The 21,442-nt window shown below is 41.5% G+C and overlaps 1 protein-coding gene and 1 pseudogene across 32 annotated transcripts in view; one reads left to right on the top strand and one right to left on the bottom strand.

The window, feature by feature from the left end:
• SIPA1L1 (signal induced proliferation associated 1 like 1) overlaps positions 1-21,442 on the top strand; it is a 352,094-nt gene that overhangs the window by 199,276 nt on the left and 131,376 nt on the right. For all 32 annotated transcript variants that reach the window (XM_059691698.1, XM_059691696.1, XM_059691712.1 and 29 more), the window contains one exon: positions 16,451-18,246. In XM_059691698.1, coding sequence (XP_059547681.1) covers positions 16,749-18,246 — 1,498 coding nt within the window. In that variant the 5' untranslated portion in view covers positions 16,451-16,748. The remainder of the gene's footprint in view (positions 1-16,450; positions 18,247-21,442) is intronic.
• LOC132225210 (U6atac minor spliceosomal RNA) lies at positions 6,339-6,447 on the bottom strand (annotated as a pseudogene).

Raw genomic sequence — 21,442 nt, 5'->3', positions numbered from 1 at the left:
CCGATCAGTGTAATCATAAAGGCTTTGGACACGGGGAGGAATTATTTGAAACAGTTTTGCTAAGATTGGTTCCCAAAGTGCTGAAAGCCAGGCAGGAAGTAGAACCATTCTTCTCTAGAAAAATGGAGTGTATTCTAAAAATGACTAACGAATACTGGCAGTTTGGGTCTCCCAGTACAGAGGGGGGACCCTCCGCCTGATTTAAGCAGGAAAGAAGTTCACGGAGCCCTAACCAGTTTGGCTCAGTGGATAGAGCGTCGGCCTGTGGACTGAAAGGTCCCAGGTTCGATTCCGGTCAAGGACATGTACCTTGGTTTCCGTCACATCCCCAGTTGGGGTTGTGCAGGAGACAGCTGATCGATGTTTCTCTCTCATCGATGTTTCTAACTCTCTATCCCAGTCCCTTCCTCTCTGTGAATAATCAATAACATATATTTTTTTTAAAAAGAAGTTCATGGAAATAATATTTAGTGACTTGCAGAATCACTGGGAAGGCAGTAGAACTAGGTTTGGAAAATGGGCAAGAGCAAGGGATGCCAAGTGGCCAAGACAATACTCTAATTCAGCGGTCGCCAACCTTTCGGACCTCACGGACCACTGCGGACCATAGGTTGGCGACTGCTGCTCTAATTACCCAAGAAAGATGCTGTGGTGTGTCCCTGAGCACTGGGTGCCTTTGTATTGCCACCACCAGCACTGTAACAAGGTGCCACTGCACACCGGAACCACCCCTGCTGCCACCCACTTCCATGTAAATGGACCTGCTGCCTACCTCTCTGCAGACACGATTTTTCAGTTCTGAGTCCAGGATGTGAATATCCCTTTGGCTGAGGGGCAGGTGGTATGTCTGCGCCCGATCTCTAAGATGGCTGGTTAGGTGACAATGTGGCCGGCACCTTTAGCTTCTATATTGAAGACAGACTCTATATGGAGCAAGGAATTTCCCTCGACATAGGGAAGAGAGTCAGAGACTGACTACACAGATGCCAGGCAGTCATAATGATGTGTTTCCCTATGTCCAGCTTTCCTAAGTAAACCAACTGGTTTCCTAGGCAGCGCCTACAGGAGTGTCTACTTAACAGTCAACAAGCCCTGCCCCCAGACAGATAGTAAATATAAAGGCATAGTCACTGATAGCAGACATATAAGCAAAAGCCTTCCATGGAAAAAAGACGGTGATCACCACTAACAGAAGAAAAGTTAATTGGAGTAATAGAGACAGTTGAATATGAAAAGAAAACTTTATTGCAAAAATATTGCAGTCATGAAAAAAGAATAGAATTTCTCAAATGGAAGAAACAGAAACCCTCGAACAACGGAGTCCCACCCGCCCCTCATTGTCTACTTCCCCATGTAATCTTTGTCCTACTCTACATAGCAGCTGGCTTATGGTGGCTGTAGAGCAGATTTCTGTGGATGACCTGCTGCTCTCCCATACTGCCGGCAGTATTGGAATAAACGTTCATATATGATTAAAAAATCAAACACCCCAAACAGAAACAATCAGGGCACAAATTTCTTCAAAATTGGGTCCTAGAATCAATATGAAAAATTAAATAGTCTAGTTGGAAAATGAAGGTTAAAAAATTCTCTTAAGTACCTAAAGGAAAAAGAAATGGAGGGAGGGAGAGAAAAGATAAGGAACTATTCAGGAGGTTCAGTATCCAATAACGAGAACATTTATAAAATGAAAGAAATTAAGGAAAGGAAATTATTTTTAAAAAAGAAAGAAAATTGCACTTAACTGAAAGAGGTATATTTTTATATTGAAAAGACCCTCTGGATGTCCAGTACAAGGACTATAAAAAGAGACACAAAGGCCACTCCAGTATCAAAGATCCTGAAAATTTCCTGAAAAAGAACATGTAATGTGTAAGAGAGCAGGATCACAATATCATTGTTTCAATTCTAACAGCGGAAGCTAGAAAATAATGAAATAACACCTAAAGTACTCTGAGTGTAAATACAGAGTTCTATGCCTAGCCAAACCATGCGTCAGTTTAAGGCTAGCCATGCCAAGTCTCAAAGCTTTTGCCACTGATGGTCCATCATAATGAGGAATTGAAGTAAGAAGGAAGATATGAGATCAGGCAAGCCTGGGTCCATCCAGGATAGGGGACGGGCAGGATGAGGCTGATGGGATATTTCCAGATGCCTGTGCTGCAGACCTGAGGTCAGCCGGGCTGGACGGAGGTCAGCCGTGACGATGGAGAGCTCTAGGAGAGGAGTCTGCAGGAGGGAGAAATGGAGTTCATAGGGCACCTGTTGCTTCTGACCAGGTAGGAAAAAGTAATGAGAAAGAGTTTTGTTTTCTTCCTTCTCTCGTTGAGATTACGAAGAATTAAAGGTAGATACCTAGAAAGTAACCACATGGGGTGGGGGAGGGGAATGAAACAGTTAACTCCAGGAAAAATAAAGTAAGCAACTGGGCAAATATAAATATAGCCATAGTAACACAAATCCTGATTCTACATTCACATGTTTAACATATATGTACACATGCACACACATCTGTAGTACATGTGTACATAGATGGGCAAGGGAATGGGGGTGCTCACTGGAAGCATAGGTATTTCTCATCTTTCAAGCAGAATTTCAACAGAGCATAAGATTGACAAGTCAAGAAACAGCACGTGAGCATGTTATTTAGGAAATGGAAATACTGGAGGAAACGGTGCTGTGAATGCAAAGCAAAGCGGTTGCTCCTGGGAGTGGAGAAGACGAGTAACGCCTGCTGTTTGCTTGTAGTTTGAGTGTTTTTCCCTCTCTGCCTGTAGTGCTGTTTGCCTTTTACTAGAGTGCGCATTACTTGATGGAAACACACATGATAAACTAAATAAATAGCATGGGAGTGAGTATCTCTGGACCATAGGTTTCCCTCGTACAGATTGTAAAAGCACTTCCCAGTGCTTGTTGTACTACCTGTTTCCTATTCAGAAGTAGTTGAATTTATCCTTTATCCCAGGGGTGGGCAAACTTTGTGACTCGAGGGCCACAATGGGTTCTTAAACTGGACTGGAGGGCCGGAACAAAAGCATGGATGGAGTGTTTGTGTGAACTAATATAAATTCAAAGTAAACATCATTACATAAAAGGGTACGGTCTTTTATTTCAATAGTTTTATTCATTTCAAACGGGGCCGTATCTGGCCCGTGGGCAGTAGTTTGCCCACGGCTGCTTTAGCCTCTGCTAAGGACTAAGTGCCCTAAAGCTAAGTAGAGGCAGTCCCTGGCCTGAACGCTTGTGTGGTTGGGGGGCCAGGGGCGGTGAGGGCCGGGGCAGTGGAGCAATAAGAAAACTTTGCAAAATCAAGATGTTCTGTATAAATGTCTTTTGGGGACTGAGGATGTGGGGGGAGTGTAGGCGACGTTAAGAGAAAGAGTGGATGCTAATAGTTTACAAGGAATGGGAAATGGGGCTGCTGAAGGAATGAAGGTTGTGGAGAGCTGGTGTGAGTGTGAACAGGAGTCCTGGGTTCAGCAGCGCACATCCCTTTTGCTCTGGACAGCGGAATACTTCCAACTGTGGCGAGCTTACAGAGCCCAACAAACGGAATACTTTCTGGTTTACCTTCTCCCCAACCCCCCCCCCCCCCCCCCCCCATGCCCAGAAAGGGTTCTGCCCATTTCCATTGCTTCTAGCAATGCAAGTATGCCTGTTTTTACTGTAGCACTATTAAGGGTGAGTACAGGCATTCCTAGAATTTTTCCTAGCAGGTATATAATGATGCAGTGGTTTTTTTAAAAAATTTTTAATAGCATCTTTATTTGTGATAGTAAAGGTGTGGAAGCAATTTACATATCAATGAGTCTTCTTTATTAAGAAGTATAATTCATCCATACTAAAGAATATTTTGCCAGCCTTAAAAATAATGTCATTGATAACTTTTAATAACCTAGAAAAATATTCATCCTAAAATGTTTAGAGGGAAAAACAGGATTCAGAATTGTGTATTCAGTATGATTCAAGGAAAGGCACCAAAATGTTAATAGGAGTTTTCTTTTTTCTTTTTTTTTTCAGGGGAAAACATGCATGCATTTATTTTTTTTAATTGTTTTATTGCTTGAAGTATTGCAAAGAGTATTATATATGTCTCCTTTTTTTTCTCCCCTTGACCCTCCCCTAGCCTCCCATGCCCCCCAGTGTCTTATGTCCATTGGTTATGCTCATATGCATGCATACAAGCCCTTCGGTTGATTTTTTACCCCCCATCCCTCCCACCTCCCAACCCTCCTCAGCCTTCCCACTGTAGTTTGACAGTCTGTTCGATGTTGTTCTGCCTCTGTATCTATTTTTGCTCATCAGTTTATAATGGTCTTAATTATCCATAAATGAGTGAGATCATGTGGTATTTTTCTTTCATTGACTGGCTTATTTCACTTAGCATAATGCTCTCCAGTTCCATCCATGCTGTTGCAAATGGTAAGAGTTCCTTCTTTTTTACAGCAGCATAGTATTCCATCGTGTAGATGTACCACAGTTTTCTAATCCATTCATCTGCTTATGGGCACTTAGGCTGTTTCCAGATCTTAGCTATGGTGAATTCTGCTGCTATGAACATAGGGGTGCATATATCCTTTCTGATTGGTGTTTCTGGTTTCCTGGGATATATTCCTAGAAGTGGGATCACTGGGTCAAATGGGAGTTCCATTTTTAACTTTTTGAGGAAACTCCATACTGTCTTCCATAGTGGCGATGCAGTGGTTTTGATCTGTGTCTTTGTTGCTAATTATACCCATGATTGTTATAACACCAGTTAGGCTTTTTCTTGTGCTTGTGTTGAAATTCTTATTTCTCATTCCAACATAGTCTTTCTTTTAAACCTGTTTTAACTGCAGTTTTGTAAAAAACAAACCACTTCAAAATCATTTACTTTGTCAGAAACTTCAAACCAACAGTCCTCTTTTTTTTTTTTAATTGCCAGCTCGCCTGATATTAGAAGGTAATGTTACATAATGAAATCATAATTTCTTTAAAAGTAGAGAACCCCTATTATGATTTTTAATAAGTCACCCGTGGTCCTCTCAAGAAATGCTGTAAAAAAGGTAACATGGCAGGGATGGGGTGGGAAGTGGACAGCTTCCTGGAACAGGCTATGTACCTGAGTGCAGTCTTGAAGAAGGAGGAGTTAGGAACAGGATAGGTAGGAATAAGGCAGGACAAGGAGGGAAGGGAGCTGCATGAAGTGTGCTCCAGCAGAAGTTGCCACTTGGTTTCTCCTGAAGGCAGGTGAGTGCAGCCAACGTGCATGAAGTAATTGCTGCTGGTTCCATTTGCCTTTGACTGGAGCTGGAGGTTCAGAGTATAAAGGGACTTGGCTCATAATCAGGGAGACCTGTCATGCCTTTGGGAAATTCTTTTATCCTGAAAGCGGAGGGAATTTATTGTGGAGTTTTAAGCACTAGAGTGTATGTGTTGTGCTTGCCTGCATGCACTTTATAAGCACCCTGATGAAGAGGCAAAGTGATTGGATTTTAGAGTGAGTGCTCTGCAAACACACAGGACTACACTGTAAGATCCAACTTACCATTCCAGTTAGGGGAGTATTCCACTTCGTCACAAAAGTGAAAAGGGTGGCCATGGAACAGAAGAATAACTTCCTGTCACTCGGTTTTATCTTTAAACACTTGGTTGGTTTGCATTATTTAACTTTTTTTCTAGTTTGCAAATGAAAGTTTACATGATAACATTTATAAGTTTTTGAGTAAAATCTCATTTAGATATCAGGCATTTTTAAGTTTGGGAGAATAGATAATTTTATATAGAAAATAATTTTATTTGAAGTTTACATATAATGCGTATGTATATTCGTATATGTACATACTTAGTAAGAAACACTGTGCATTGAATTCATTATTTTCATTTGCTGGTCTTAATTTGTGTTGACAAGTGGCAAGAAACATTTATATAGGCCTCCTATTTTCAGAACCAGGATATATATAAAAAGATTCAAAATGTATCAGTGGTGAAATGTTCCATCAAGTAATTGGCTTCAGCTTGGCATGGGGAGGTGCTCTGCCTCCTCTGAGCTTAGTAGATACTTTCATTCTTCCTCACCTCTGCCTCCCTTCAGAGGTGAGCTGTCCTGTGCCCCGCTCCCTTCTCTCCTCTGTTCTTATTCAGTGCCTGGGTGTGTGTGTGTGTGTGTCCAACCCACACACAGTGTCTGGGAGAATTCACAAGTTAATGCGGATTGGGCTGTCCTAACAGAAAGATATATTTTTCACTTTTTCTGCACTATTTCAGGTGTTGTTTTTTTTAAACTAGAAGGAAGCATATAATTCACTTATTTAAAAAACTTTGAAAAAGGAGGCAGCAATTGGGAAGACTTGTAAAAGATAAAAATGATTTTAACTGCCATTAATTTGATGGCAATACTTTAAAATTGTGGTTCCTGTTGCCTCTGCCATCTATGGCATGCTAATCGCCCCTCCTTCCATTTTTCTGTAAATGTGTTCACTTACTTTGCTAGGATTTTAAAGAATTGGTGAGAGAGAGAGAGAGAGAGAGAGAGAGAGACATTGGTCTGTTGTTACTTATTTATGCATTCATTGGTTGCTTCTTATATGTGCCCTGACTGGAGATCGAACCTGCAACCTTGGTGTATTGGGGCGACACTCTAACCAACTGAGCTACCTGGCCAGGGCCTAATAGGTAGCTCAGTTGTCATTGGTTTACTTTCAGTTATTTCACGGTGATGGTGCCTTATCCAGTTCCGATTCATGTCATGTTGTTCTTTAAAGAGATTTGTGGGTTGTTGTTTTTCTGGCTATTTTTCATGCTCTTCGATGATGAGTGGATAGAGGAAGGAAGGTCAAACTGTGCTATTTTTCATTCACTGCTATTGTGAAGGCTCTGTATGAGAGAAAAGTGAAGCTGAAATCTATATTAAATTTTTGTTATGTGGACTTTTTTTGGACATATCTCTCTCACTAATATTTATGAGATAATCATAATTACATTTTAGATCACAATATAAACTCTATTAATATAACAGCTCAGTTCTAATTCATCTTAGAGACCATGTGACTTTTGTTTCTCCTGATTCCATTTCAAGGACACTGAACTTAGGTGCTTTGAGATAAGGATTGGACAGATCTCTGTCCTCAAGAACCTAATCTCTAAATGAGGAGAAAAGGCCTATGTGTGTAGAGTGGAAAACAGAATTTCAGAAAGTAGTAGCAGAAGAGGCATTTTTAGGAGGGAGAATGCTCTGGTGAGAAGAATGTGATGGCTCAGACCCCAAAAGAGTGCAGCAAGGTGTTCCTGTGCAGACTGCAGTGAACAGTCCCTCCCCCCAGACCGTGGAGGACAGTACCTCCCCCTGGACTCCAGTGGACAGTACCTCCCCCCAGATTGCAGTGGACAGTACCTCCCCTCAGACCCTGGTGGACAGTCCCTCCCCTCAGATCGTGAAGGACAGTACCTCCCCCCAGATTGTGGAGGACAGTAGCTCCTGCAGATGGCCGTGGGGTAAGTGAGGTAGTGTACAGTAACAGGTGCATAATGAAAGCTCCAACTGCAGTTACAACGGATGGCAGCAGAGTGCAGAAAAAACATACTCTGCAAAAACAGCAGGTGTGGCAGACAGGATAGGAGCCAGGAAAGGCGAAGTCTGGCTTCAAATGTGGGCTCTGCTCCTCGCTGGTCAACTTTGGTGGACTTACATTTTCTGACCCTGAGTTCACATGTGGAAAATGAAGGGTAAAGACAAGGCCTTTTTTCTAATGACTCACAGTTTTAACTTCTGAATGTGAGGTCAGAGAGGGAAGGTCCACAGTGTGTCTCGGGCAGACCTAGTTCCTGCTGTCCCAGGAAGAAGGAAGCACTTTGGGGTCAGGAGCCAAGTGGTCCTGAATTCCAGGCTTGAATCACAACAAGAGATTGCAGCGGAGGAGCCACCGAAGTTCCTGCAAGAAAAGTAACAAGGCCACGTAAGGAGGTTAATTATCAATATTTCCCCCCGCTGGGTGTATTTCTGCAGATACAGAGATTCATGTCTGGGTTGTTCTCAGAAGTGGTACTCGGGCTCCTTTTATAATGTATTTTCAAAGTGGTTGTTGTGCCATGAATTCTCTGCCAGCCCGGTATTTACCAAGAGAGCGCACTCGGGAGTGAGTACTTGTGTCAGAAATGGGCTACCAGCCTTGCTGAAAAGGGAGATATTCACCTCATAGGTGCTTGTGAGGACTGAAGGGGTGAACAGGTGGCAGAGAGTGACATGGATGACAGGTGCTGCTCTCTCAGAGCCATCTAGGGGGAGAGTGTATACCCAGAAGTAAGAGTACAATGAAGCAGACAAGCTGTCTGTATTTAATGCAGTCTGTATGGAAGGAAATGATAAGACAGGGTGGAATGATTTTATGTGGTAGTTTTTTTTCTTTTAAGCTCTTGGTCCTTGGATGATATTTTAAAATCTGCTCCTACTGTTGATACTAATCATGATTAATAATGATTTGGATATTAGAGCTATGCTTAGAAGGCACTTTATGTTCACCCATTTTTCTTACTGACATTATGTTCTGCTCTCTTCCGAAGCTAAATTCAAATGTGCTTTTCAAGGGCCCTTAAGTTCTTTCTGGACTATACATATTCAAATGGGAGCGCCAGGACATTTTGAATGAGCTGGTTTGGGACATTCTGTCTTACTGCACTTCTGGTTTCCCACATCCTGGCCTTCTTTTCCCGGTTAGAGGATAGGGACTGAGCGGAACTGTCCCTCTTGTCTCCTCCTGATAGTGACCGCCTTAGAGCGGGCACCAACCAGTGCTCAAATAGCCCACCTCATGGCCTCCAGGTGGCTGGCTTAGTGATGCAGATTCTCGGCCCAGCTCATCATATGTGAACCCCAGGCAGCTTCGTGGCTGACCGAATTTCAATCTGACTTAACCAGTTCAGGCATCCTTTCTCTCTGGACCTCAGAGGAAACAGGCAATACCACTAGACACTTCCTCTCCAGGTCAGATACAGTTTTCGTTCCTTCCACCTCAGAGCACTTTATAATGCTTTCCAGGGTGTTGGCTTAGAAGTCCAAATGGTGACATTCTTTGCGCTTAGCCCGAATCTCTGCAGCAGGAGGATTGTGGGACAAAAGGTGAGATGTCCATGTACGTTGGATAGTAGATGTGCCCCAGGAAAGGGGACCAAGGGGTGATGGCTCAGTCTCTGCTTTGTTTAGGCAGCCTCCCTGGTTGCCAGGTCCTTGCAGCCTAATGAGATGAGGGACTCGTGGGTATGAGGGGACTTTTATGTCATACTAGAGGCCTGGTGCATGAAATTCATGCACTGGGGGTGGGAATGGGGCGAGCGAGGAGGTCCCCTCAGCCCTGCCTGTGCCCTCTCGCAGTCCAGGACCCCTTGCTCCTTACTGCCCGCCTGCTTCCTCCTTACCACTGGGCTTGCTGCTCCTTAGCACTGCCGTGGAGGCGAAAGAGGCTCCTGCCACCACTGCTGTGCTCGCCAGCCATGAGCCTGGCTTCTGGCTTAGCTGTGCTCTCCCTGTGGGAGCGCACTGACCACCAGGGGGCAGCTTTTGCATTGAGCGTCTGCCCCCCTGGTGGTCAGTGCGCATCATAGCGACTGGTCATTCTGGTCGTTCCTCCATAACGGTTGTTTAGGCTTTTATTATATAGATTAAGTATAAAGAAAGCATTTGTAAATGAAGTACAAGCAATGGTGTTAATCATCTATGAAGTAGTTATTTAAATCATGTGAATATTGTTAATTTTATAATCTTTAGTACTCTATACTTAATGTAGCCCTCTTTGATTCCATTTTAATCAGGGGAGTAAGCGCAAGATTATCTCATTGGAAGGACCTGCCATCTGTTGAATTTTGACTTGTTCAGTAGTTTGAATGGTTGGAGTTTAACATAGTGCAGTATTTTACAATTAGTATTCAAATGTTTGTTCATTGCACCACATTCCCAGATCTTATTTTATTGTCTTTTTTTTAAGCAACAGAAGGATGGGTTTATTTTTTTCTCCTAATTCTTTTCTTCTGATTATAAAAGTTACACTTGCTCATTTTAGAAAATAAATATAGAGAAATATAAAAAAAAATAGTCATAGCCCAGTTATCTAAAAACAAGCAATATAATCCTTTAGTGAACTTTCTTTGGCTTATTTATAATATCTATATATAACTTTTACAAAATATTGCTAAATTTATGTGGATACAAATTTGTTTGATCATGAATTGTTCTAAAACTAGGCTCGTTTGTCTCCAATATGTTCAATAGGATGCACGGTGTAGAAATATTCTCTCCTTTTTTTTTTTTTTTTTTGTTCATGATCAAATCAGTTTAAAAAAATCTCTTAGTTTAAAAAAATTAGTGTTGCCTTGGACGGTGTGGCTCTATTGGTTGAAGCCTCTTCCCGTACACCAAAAGTCTTGGGTCTGATTCCTGGTCAGGGCACACACCCAGGTTGCCGGTTCGATCCCCAGTCGGGGCATGTATGAGAGGCAACCGATCAATGTTTCTCTCTGACATTGATGTCTGTCTGTCTCTCTCCTCGCCCTTCCTCTTCCCTCTCCCCCCACCCACCCTTTTCCTCTCTAATTTCAGTTAAAACAACAACAACAACAACAACATATCCTCAGATGAGGATTTTTTAAAAGTCCCAAAAAGTTAGTGTTGGTTTGTTTTTTAACTGGAGCGGTATTATCATGTGGGAGGTGATATATAGTGTGCCTCTGCCATATTTAATCATAGCACCCTTTTCCTGTGAATTAGTAACTTGAAGAATTGGTAGCACAGTTGGAAAAAAGTTGATAAGCATTTCTCCTGTATATGAGATACTGATTGGTTGTCCACACTGGTGTCCACTTCTCACATTCCCTTTTCCCCAGATTATACTTGGTAATACATTGTTTAGTAACAGATCATATTTGATAATCAACTGTTCAGTAGTAGGTCACAGTTTACAGTATTGATAAATAAGTTTTTAATATATTTTAAATGACTACTAATGTATAAATGAGTACATGAGAATACCGATTGGCTTTATTGATCTAGTCTGGTCTCTGATATTCCAGGGTCAGGCATGGACACTCTCAAAACGCCCCTGTGAGAGGATGAGCTCTGATTTTTTTTCCTTGATAAAGTATTAGTTTACTGCATCTCAAATACATACTTATTATTTTTTCTATAATCTGATTCACTGTTACTTTTCTACTTTCTGCCTTTTACTCTACTTTCAACTTTTATCTTCCTACTTTAAGCTTCTCAAACCTAGCTCTTTGGCAATAAATATACTTGCTTATTTAAGTATAAGAGATACATTTATTTGTATTCTTTATTTTGCCAGCTGTTGAATCATTTTGCTACTTATCAGTAATTCCATCATATAACTTCTTCTATACCTTCTTTTTCTATTACCCCCCTTGCCCTCAAGCTTTCTGCCAATTTTTCCTATTTTCCATCACCCTTGGCTATACAAAGTACCTTCAAGCCTTAGTAGGCCTTTGAAATGTAACTTTATTTACTGAACTTTTTTAGCTAGCGGGGTAGGTGGGAGACAAGTGTTATTCTCTTTTTGGTTCTTACTTGGCCAAACAGGCATATTTTAAATTGTTGTTTTTTTATCTCTAAATCTAAATGTATCTTAATCCTGTTATATATGTTTTGTATCCATAACTTCTTTACCCACTTGGTTAAGTTCAGGGCAAGTTATTTGACTCGGCTTTCAAATCAGTGTTGTCTTTTTAGATAGTGAGCATTTGGAGAGCAGGAACTAGATTTATCAACTCCGTTTTTCCCAACTAGATTTATCAACTCCTGCTTTTTGTGGAAGGGGGAAATTCCAGTCTAAAAAGTTATGTGCTGCTTTGTAAAGCTTAAATTACCCATGACATTGCACTGAGGTGTTCATATGTATTTCAGGCTAACTTGAGAGAGTGAGATATCCCTGTATATGAGATATTACTTTTATGTAAGGTGAGTGAAATTCAGGAAAGCCAAAAAGGGATATAAAGAAAATAGTTTTGCCTTATTTGGTTATCTTAGCTAATCTAATGTTCAAACACTGTGAAGTTAAATTTCGGTTTTAAAATAAAGTTTTCTGTTGTATTCTAAAGTAAGAATACTTGGATATTCTAAATCTATGTATTCAACATCATAAACTATTTAGGCTGATGTTTTCGTAAAGACTCTAAGATTGTATAGCTTTGAATTATTGGAGCATTTTGATAGTTATCATTAAACCCCCCAAACAGTGAGAGTTGGCCCTGTATTTGAGGTTCTGCCAGTTAAGGAATCTAACAAAACATCATGTGAAATGTGGAAGTATTTCATGAGGAATGTCACATCTTTTTGGTGAATATACCACATTGTATTACAAATTATTTCAGGAAAGAAACTGTAGTTGTTGTTTTTATGTTTTGTTTTGTTTCTCCTTCCCACATCTTATATAACCTTTAAACTATTCTTTATACCCTTGGCACAAGGAAAGTTTCCCATGTTGTTCTCTTCATTTGGTTCCTTGAATTATTTATTGTTCTCATTTCCTTAACCATCTATTCATTTCTGGGGGGAAAATGATTTTTTCACATTTTCCTTGTTAGTTAATAAATTGTAGAAAATAGATAAATACGGAAGATATCAAATGAGCATTCGCATATATTTTATCTGGAGTTTGGGGGAGAAGATCACGAGTAGAGATTTGGAGGTAACTGCACAGACACGATATTGAAAGCTGACAATGTAACAGTGCCAGCCAGTACTGGCTGCCATGTAGATACCTTCCCAGGCAGTTTCATTATTCTGTTTTTATTAAGTTGCACAGACAGCTGTGATGCAACCAAGTGAACACCTGCTTTCCAGAGAAACATGTTGACTCGGTGCTCCTAGGCCTGCTGTCACATCCTACAGTGCTCAGAGCTCACGTGCATCCTAACACTATACCCTTTACAGCCCCTGCAGACACACAGAGAATGGGAAGGGAATAAGCGAAGGGGACCACCAGCTCCTACATGGAGCCTCCCAGCGATACTGAGGAGTGAGCAAAAAGCAGGAGCAAGAGAAAACGAAGAGCATGGTTGTCCTGGGAGGCTAGAGAAGAGTGTCAGGAAGGAGGGAGGCGGCAAAGGTGTGAAAGTCTCTAAGAGTCAGAAGGACAGGATTGTTGTGCACCTGGAGTTTTCCTTGAAGGGGAGGGACTGCCTTCTCAAACATCCCTAGGACCAGGTGTACGGTCGATGGTCAGAAGAGAATGCGGGAAGGCTGGGGATGATTTAGGAGAGGAGAAAGCACTTCTTCCGAAAGAAGGGCATTGTCAGAAAGGGGCGGTGGTTATGTTGTGATAGACTTGGAGTGATGAAAGGACTTTCAGCTAGTAGAATTTGAGTGGATAGTCTCATTTTCTGATACAGTTTCCAACAGCTCACTGAACTAAAAGTGGGATTGGTACTCTAACTCGGTACCATGGGATTGGTATTTCATGGACTCAAATAGTACCTAGAGCTGTAAAATTAAACACGTAACAGGAAATTTTTAACATAGCCTGCTCTTTCAACAGATGGAGGCGACATGCTATAAATTAGCATTGCCCTTCTGTTTAATTCTGTTGCTTTTTGCCACATTTAGTGATGCTTAGGCAGGTTTGCTGATAGTCAAGATAATTACTAATAATTGTCAGCATATGCTTCCTATTTCCATCACCCTAAGAAATAGGTTTTAGGTGTTATTGATTTGCCACCATACAGGCATACCTCATTTTATTGCACTTGGCTTTACTGTGCTTCACAGATATTGTGCTTTTTATAAATTAAAGGCAAGACCCACCCCCAGCAAAAATATTACAGCTGGCTTTATTGCGATACTCACTTTGTTGCAGTGGTCTGGGATGAACCTGTAGTATTCTGAGGTATGCCTGTATTACACATAGATACTGTATTTTTTAGTAGTAGTTTAATAAATCCACAGCATATATATTTCTACATATGCTAGTCAGTATCCAAAATTTATATTGCACCAAAATGAGTTTGATGTTATAAATAAGGGTGAGGAAAGGGAGGAAGGGAAAGAGATAAAGTAGGAAAGAAAGAAAAAAATTGTCATTTAACTTAGTTGTCTGTCTTGAACCTCCTTAGTTTTGACAAGTCATTAAACTGTGGGCACTCTCCCCCCTCCTCCCATGTGCCCATCTATATTTTGAAATTAAAAAAAAAATTGAGTTGTTGTTATAATAAAGATGTAATAGGAGGCTTGGCATTTCTTTTAAATTGTGAAGAAATTTTTATGTTTAAAATAAGATTTTAAAAAATCCATTAAAAATATAGGAAGCAAATGAGATGTTCTGAAGGGAGTACCTTAGTAGTAATGGCCAACGTTGGGCATGTCCAAGTCAGTTCAATTTGTTGTATTTTAGTTCCGGCTCTTCGTTTCCTCCTACCATGGGTATAACTTCACATATCCTTAAAAAGACAGTCCCGCAACAAACTGTTTTCCAAGGGAAATGAAATGTGGCAAGAATGAGCTTTTATCATGGTGGTATTGGTGTGTTGACCTTTATGAGAGCGAACGTTCAGGCAGTAATAGATGACTTATCTTGATTTCTGTGAGATTGTGCGAAATGTTGAAAGCATCTGGTTTTTATAAGAATCTACTTAGAATTATTCTTTCTGCTAGTGTAGTCTTTCTCTGAAAGGTATTTCATTGAAATAAACAGCATATTGTTTTCCTAGTTAAAAAATAGCTCGTAAGTTCTGGTTTGGATTGTGAGAAGAGTTTCCCTTTGGAGATGGACTGGTGCTTGCTTTGCATTTGGCTCAGTGGACTGGCTCCCTTCCATTCTGTGAGGGGCACTTCTCCATTCCGAGTTGTGGCCCCACGTGCTGCCTTTGGACGCAACAGTTAGCGCGTTCCTCCACTTGAAGGCTTACCGTTCAATAGGAGCCTGTAAAGTTCTGAAACGGAAAGGTAATCTGAACAATCTGACAGCAGAACTCTCCAGAAAGCGCCCAAGCCAGGTTTAATTAGGTAGCAGTGCAGGACATTCTCCCTTCACAAAAGGTGGGGAAGAGGAGGGAGGGGGTGAGAACAATTGGCATTTATCTGACCCGCTGCCCAGCCCAGCCCCCAAGCCCAGCTGGAGCTGGCTGGCCCCGCATTCTGCAGGCAGCCTGCAGTTTTTGAAACACCCCAAATGTTCCAGCCTTTAAATAGCAGCGAGTCTTCTAAAACGCTGCTGCGTACTGCAAGAGGAATTAAAGCGGCTGCCTTGCAGGCAGGAAGCCGACAAGCAAGATGCTTAATTATCGTGGAAGTAAGTGCTTGTTACCGCTGCGTGGAGCGGGGAGCGAGGCTCATCCTCAGGGTGTCGGCGTGATTTGTAGACAATGCGGCCCTGTCAGTGCAGTGCTGGGTCAGCAGCATCTTCCCAACATGGATTTGGCAAGAATGTAAAGGCCACCCCTTGTGTCGTGTGTGGAGCTTGGGAAAGGGTCCTCTGCCTTTATTTCCGGGATGCACGCCACCGCGCAGGGTTCTGTGCTGGGGATTTGTGCCTCTCCCTCCCGGCTGCTGTGCACCGAGGAAGTTGGTCTTCAAGGCCCTCGCCTGGAAGGATGCTGACAGCTCTTGGTCGCTCCTGGGGAGCCTGCAGAGGTCTCGCTACAGCAGAGGTCTAGTTTTTGCTTTCTTCATAAATGAGCGCGAAGGGTGGGGTGGGTTGCAGTGCCTAAGGAAATGCAGACATTTTGTTAGTTAGTGAACTAGCTCCAGCTTTAGGAATAGATGAAACTGGAGAGAGCTTGGGAAGCGGTGGTGGGGAATGCCGATTCGTTCTGAAATGTTCCTCCGCGGGGTAAGAATGAAGTAGAGGCTAACACAGAAGCGTGCGGGGTAGGGTGGCTCTCGGAAAACGCTGTTTATTTTCTCTCTGTTGTATTGGCTCTTGCCAACTATGTTAAAGCCTTTGTAAAAAACAACAAAAGACAAATTAGGACTTTGAAATATAGAAGATGTTAAAAAGTGAGTGCTACTACATACTAAATAAAATGACTTTTCAATTTTTAGTCTTCTTAAAAAAAAAACACAGACTATGTATTGTTCAAGTACTGAACTCTGTGGGTTATGTCTCAAAACTTTTGGTCAGCGCAGTTGCTGGTGATATTCTGCATTCTGGAGGTCGTTGGAGTCTGTAATTGGTCTGCCCTGGGAGTTGGAGCCTTAGTGTCCTGGAATGAGATCTCCCCACTCCCCATCCTATGGAATAGCTCAATTAAGCTGAAGTATTAATAGTCTTTTAAAATATATATACTTCAAAAGATGGATCTCATTAAACGCTTTCACTTTCTTTCAAACCTGCTTTGATAAAATACTGGGGCGTCAGCTGTGAACCACATTCATTGTGGAGTCTTTTACTTTCATGTGTCTGGTTTTGGCAATTGCATATTTATTTTTAGATGTATTTATCAAATGCTAATTCCAATTGTCCTTCTGTTTCAGAGAAAGCATGGGATTATAGCAACCACAGAGTCCCAGTAATACAAGTCCCATTCAGTTTTTTCTGAAAGAAAGCCATCTATTAAAGTGAAGCAAAGGAACGATTGTGGATTATAATGTTCTGAAGATCTGGATTTTCAGAAGCTTGAAAATAAGGCATCGTTTAACCTTTTAAATGAAAAAGAGTAAGATCTCATGCAACTGCTGTCTTTGCTGGAAACCGTTCTCCGAAAGGGAAGTGCACGTTTAGAGCTGGAGATGGTCCTTTCCGCAGGGATTTAGGTCTGACCGCTTTCCCATCATGACCAGCCTGAAACGGTCACAGACGGAGAGGCCTATTGCCACGGACAGGGCCTCGGTGGTGGGCACCGATGGCCCTCCCAAAGTCCACACTGACGACTTCTACATGCGGCGCTTCCGGTCCCAGAACGGCAGCCTGGGATCCTCGGTCATGGCTCCGGTAGGGCCCCCCCGCAGCGAAGGTCCTCACCATATCACCTCGACCCCCGGAGTCCCAAAGATGGGGGTCAGGGCTAGGATTGCAGATTGGCCCCCACGGAAGGAAAACGTCAAAGAATCTAGCCGTTCAAGTCAGGAAATAGAAACCTCAAGTTGCCTTGAGAGCATGTCCTCCAAAAGCAGTCCCGTGAGTCAGGGAAGTTCTGTTAGCCTCAATTCCAGTGACTCAGCCATGTTGAAAAGCATACAGAACACGCTGAAAAGCAAGACGAGACCATTGGAGAGCATGGACTCCAGATTCCTCATGCCTGAAGCCTACCCCAGCTCCCCCAGAAAGGCTCTTCGCAGAATTCGGCAGCGGAGCAACAGCGACATCACCATAAGTGAACTTGACGTGGATAGCTTCGATGAATGTATCTCACCCACCTACAAGACTGGGCCCTCCCTGCACAGGGAGTATGGTAGCACCTCTTCAATCGATAAGCAGGGAACGTCTGGAGAGAGCTTCTTTGACTTGTTAAAGGGCTACAAAGATGACAAATCCGACCGAGGCCCAACTCCAACCAAGCTCAGTGACTTTCTCATCGCAGGTGGGGGCAAGGGTTCTGGTTTCTCTTTGGATGTTATAGATGGGCCCATCACACAAAGAGACAACCTCAGGCTCTTCAAGGAAAGGGAAAAACCACTCAAGCGACGGTCCAAGTCTGAAACTGGAGACTCATCCATTTTTCGTAAATTACGCAATGCCAAAGGTGATGAACTTGGGAAATCATCGGATCTTGAAGATAACCGGTCAGAAGACTCCGTCAGACCTTGGACGTGTCCAAAGTGCTTTGCCCACTACGATGTCCAGAGCATATTATTTGACTTGAATGAGGCGATCATGAACAGGCACAATGTTATTAAGAGGAGAAACACCACCACGGGGGCTTCGGCAGCTGCTGTGGCGTCCCTGGTTTCAGGACCTTTGTCCCACTCAGCCAGTTTTAACTCCCCGATGGGCAGCACGGAGGACCTGAATGCCAAAGGCAGCCTCGGCATGGACCAGGGAGACGATAAAAGCAACGAGCTTGTAATGAGCTGTCCGTATTTTCGGAATGAGATAGGTGGAGAAGGTGAAAGGAAAATCAGCCTGTCGAAGTCAAACTCTGGCTCCTTTAGTGGGTGTGAAAGTGCCTCCTTTGAGTCTGCACTCAGCTCCCATTGCACAAACGCAGGAGTGGCAGTGCTTGAAGTGCCCAAGGAGAACCTGGTGTTGCATCTGGACCGCGTGAAACGGTACATCGTGGAGCACGTGGACCTCGGCGCCTACTATTACAGGAAATTCTTCTATCAGAAGGGTGAGTAGTTCTTTCTGAAAGAGTACTATTTGTTTTGTTTTGTTTGTTTTTAAGTTGTGTGACATGAGATTTTCTTGTATTTTCTCTTGATGGTAAAATAGTTAAATAGGTATTTGCTGTGCTGTATTTCTCTTTGTGATGTATTTCTATTTGCATTTTTATGAATCCTTTAAGGTATTAAAATGTCTTGTATATTAAATACTCATGTTTTTTAAAAAAACATCTGATTTAGTGAATGAGGTGCATAATCTTTGTGTAGAAGACTTGTGTATCCTTTAGGAATAAATGTTAAAGTTGAAAATATTTTAAATATAGCTTTATGTTAAGGGATACAAAAACCATCTTAATGCTGCCTTTCATTAATGTAATACTTTTGCAATTAGTGCAGGACCATTGCTTTTCTGCCTCAATGTTCTCATCAGTTAATGGGAATTGTAATACATCTCTGTTTCACAGGCATTTTAGTGGGAGTTAATTACATTATTTGACAAAAGTCACAGAGCCAATAAGTTTCAGAGCCAGGAATCAAATTTAGGTCTTCTGTATTTGAACATGTTGGTGACTTCCTTTCTAGTCTTTTTTGTTCTTGGGGGGATACACACACACACACACACACACACACACACACACATATATACATTGTTGGGTTATAGTTTGTGTACCATTTTATCTCAGACTTTTAAGAAAGGCCCTGTGATTTGTTAAAAAGTCAGTAGTTTAAATGAACTCGTAAGAGCTTTCTAATAGTGTTTTTGAGCAGCATTATTAATTGAAGAATGAGTTTGTCGTATAAGCACCCAAGCTGGGAAACAGGATGCTGGCCAGGGAGGGATATGCACTGTGGTCCGCTGGCTGGCTCAGTAACCTCTGCAGCCAGGTTGACAGGCCCTGTACGCAGATGACTACAGCAATGTTTTGATTTCCCACTTACTGGTTTGGAGTTTTTGAATCTTATTTAGACTTATTTTTCTGAGTGGCATTACATTTCTAGTACTCATTATGGCTTTAGAATAAAACGTACCGTAAGGTCATTAGATGATGGACCCTATTTTAGAGGGTCTCCTATTGACAAGGAGAATCTTAACTTGTTACAAGTACATACTAGTATGTCTCCTAAATATTCGTGGCAGTGCTTCTGGAATTAATATGATAATGAAGACCCCAATTTCATTTTTAAGCAAACTTTATTCTCTTGGGATAATTTCCTGGAGTAGGTTTTAGAAATTACTTTTTCTTATACTGTCCTTTAAGCTATAAGGTTTCTCAGTGTTGCCATCTTGGCATTTGGGGCCAGATAGTTCTTTGGAGGGGGGCTGTCCTATGCATTGTAGGATGTTCAGCAGCACCCCAGGCCTCTATGCCCTAGATGCCAATGTGTGTCCTCTCCCCCTTCCCCAGTTGTGACAACCTAAAATATCTCCAGGCATTGCCAAATATTCCTTAGGCAGTACTATTGCACCTAGCTGAGAATGCCTGATCCATTGTACCTGGGGAAATTTTCACAGGTGTTTCTTAGCTGTCTGTGGGTGAAGGCCATCTTGCTGAAAATTGACATTTCAGGTCCAACACAAGAAAGAACATATTAGTTACAATCTTTTTTTAATGTAGTATTAGGTACTTCCCCCCATTAGGCAGTATGGTAACAGTAATAATAAACATTTTCAAGTACTTACTATGTACCAGGAACTTTGCTGAACTTTTGATATGACATGCATATTCTCATTTCAACCTTTCTGCCCACTGTGGTAGGGATTGCTATTGGTGACATTTTACAGATGAGAACACTGGGCTTAAGTGACATTAGTGGTTTAGCTGTCAGGGAGCTAGTAATGTTGGAATCAGGATTCCACCTTGAGTCTGACCAGAGTCATGTTCTTAACCGCTGGGCTCAGCTCTCTACTGTATTAATCTAAAAGGAAGGAGTGTATGTTTATGTTTAAATCTGATAGAAATTTGTTTAAAGTATTTTTATCTCTCCAAAGTTGGGGATAAAAATTTGAATGCCTATATTTCAGAGTAATCCAGTTTAGCTCATAACACTTCATAAATTTAAAAGCCACCAATCCAAAATAGTTTCTAACTTGAAGCATGGAAAAGTACCCTTTTACCCAGCGTAATTAGAACTAGTTAATTGAAAATACCTGTTAAATCAGGAAATCTTTAAAAAGTGTACATATTCAAAATATTTTATTTTCATTAAAATATATAAAAGTATATTTGCCAAACTCTTGTGAGTCCAAGGGCTTTTTCTTTGACAGTGATTCTACTATTTTGAGTCTATGTTTGTATTAATAGTATAAACCACAAGAGCACAAACATAGACACTAGCAAAGCAATCTGAATATTATAAAATCTTAGGTTTCATATTTTTTCTCATTTTTTTATAGCCATCTTACCCACATCTAATCCAACAGCTTTTTTTTTAGTGCCTTGTCTTTATTAAGTCTTTCCAAGGCCTTCAACTTAGTTTTTAGTAGGAACGAGATTTATTTTTTGTGATCATATTCCATAAGCTTTCATAATATTTAATTAAATTTCATAATTACAGTAACAAGTCAACTGGTATATACAGGTTTGGAAGACACAGCCGACTCTTTGTCCAGCTGGTGAGAGCAGAAATCCCATGTGTGTGGTGCTATGGACTGCCTGCTAGTGCCATTGGGCATTCATCATCGTGGCTCACAGAGGGAGCCCGGAGCAGTATTTAATCCAAGAGGTTGGCTCAGTGAAAGGCAGTTACATAGAGTGCCAGCTGTATTTTCTCGGGCCACACAACTTAGGATTTTCAACTCAAACAGGTCATTTGTCACAATATGATAATATACAGCAAATTATGACTATGGATAACATCATTTGAATATGATATTAAGCCCCCTAAAATATGACTGTATATTAGAATATTTAATACCTATATGTTTATCGCTGTATAAAATATAGTTAAGTAATTCTGTCTTATAATTTTTATATACAAATTGATTCACTGCAATTAGTGCACTAACTCATTTTTCCTAATCAGAACCTTAAAGTGAGTCAGTCAGCCCTTTTGCAGGAGTACATCAATGCCAGGTGTAATTTACCTCCCTGCAGCAGGGTGTAGTGCTCCTGGCCTGGTTCTCACTCTAGCCTCTTTATCACCACGTATTTTCTCACCACATTCTTCTGTTTAATGCATTTCTGACTTCATTGTGCTAAGTCT

This window comes from Myotis daubentonii, chromosome 1 (assembly GCF_963259705.1).
Source record: "Myotis daubentonii chromosome 1, mMyoDau2.1, whole genome shotgun sequence".
NCBI lineage: Eukaryota > Metazoa > Chordata > Mammalia > Chiroptera > Vespertilionidae > Myotis > Myotis daubentonii.
Note: the sequence above shows the minus strand (reverse complement) of the source record. Positions and strands in the feature narration are given on the sequence as shown.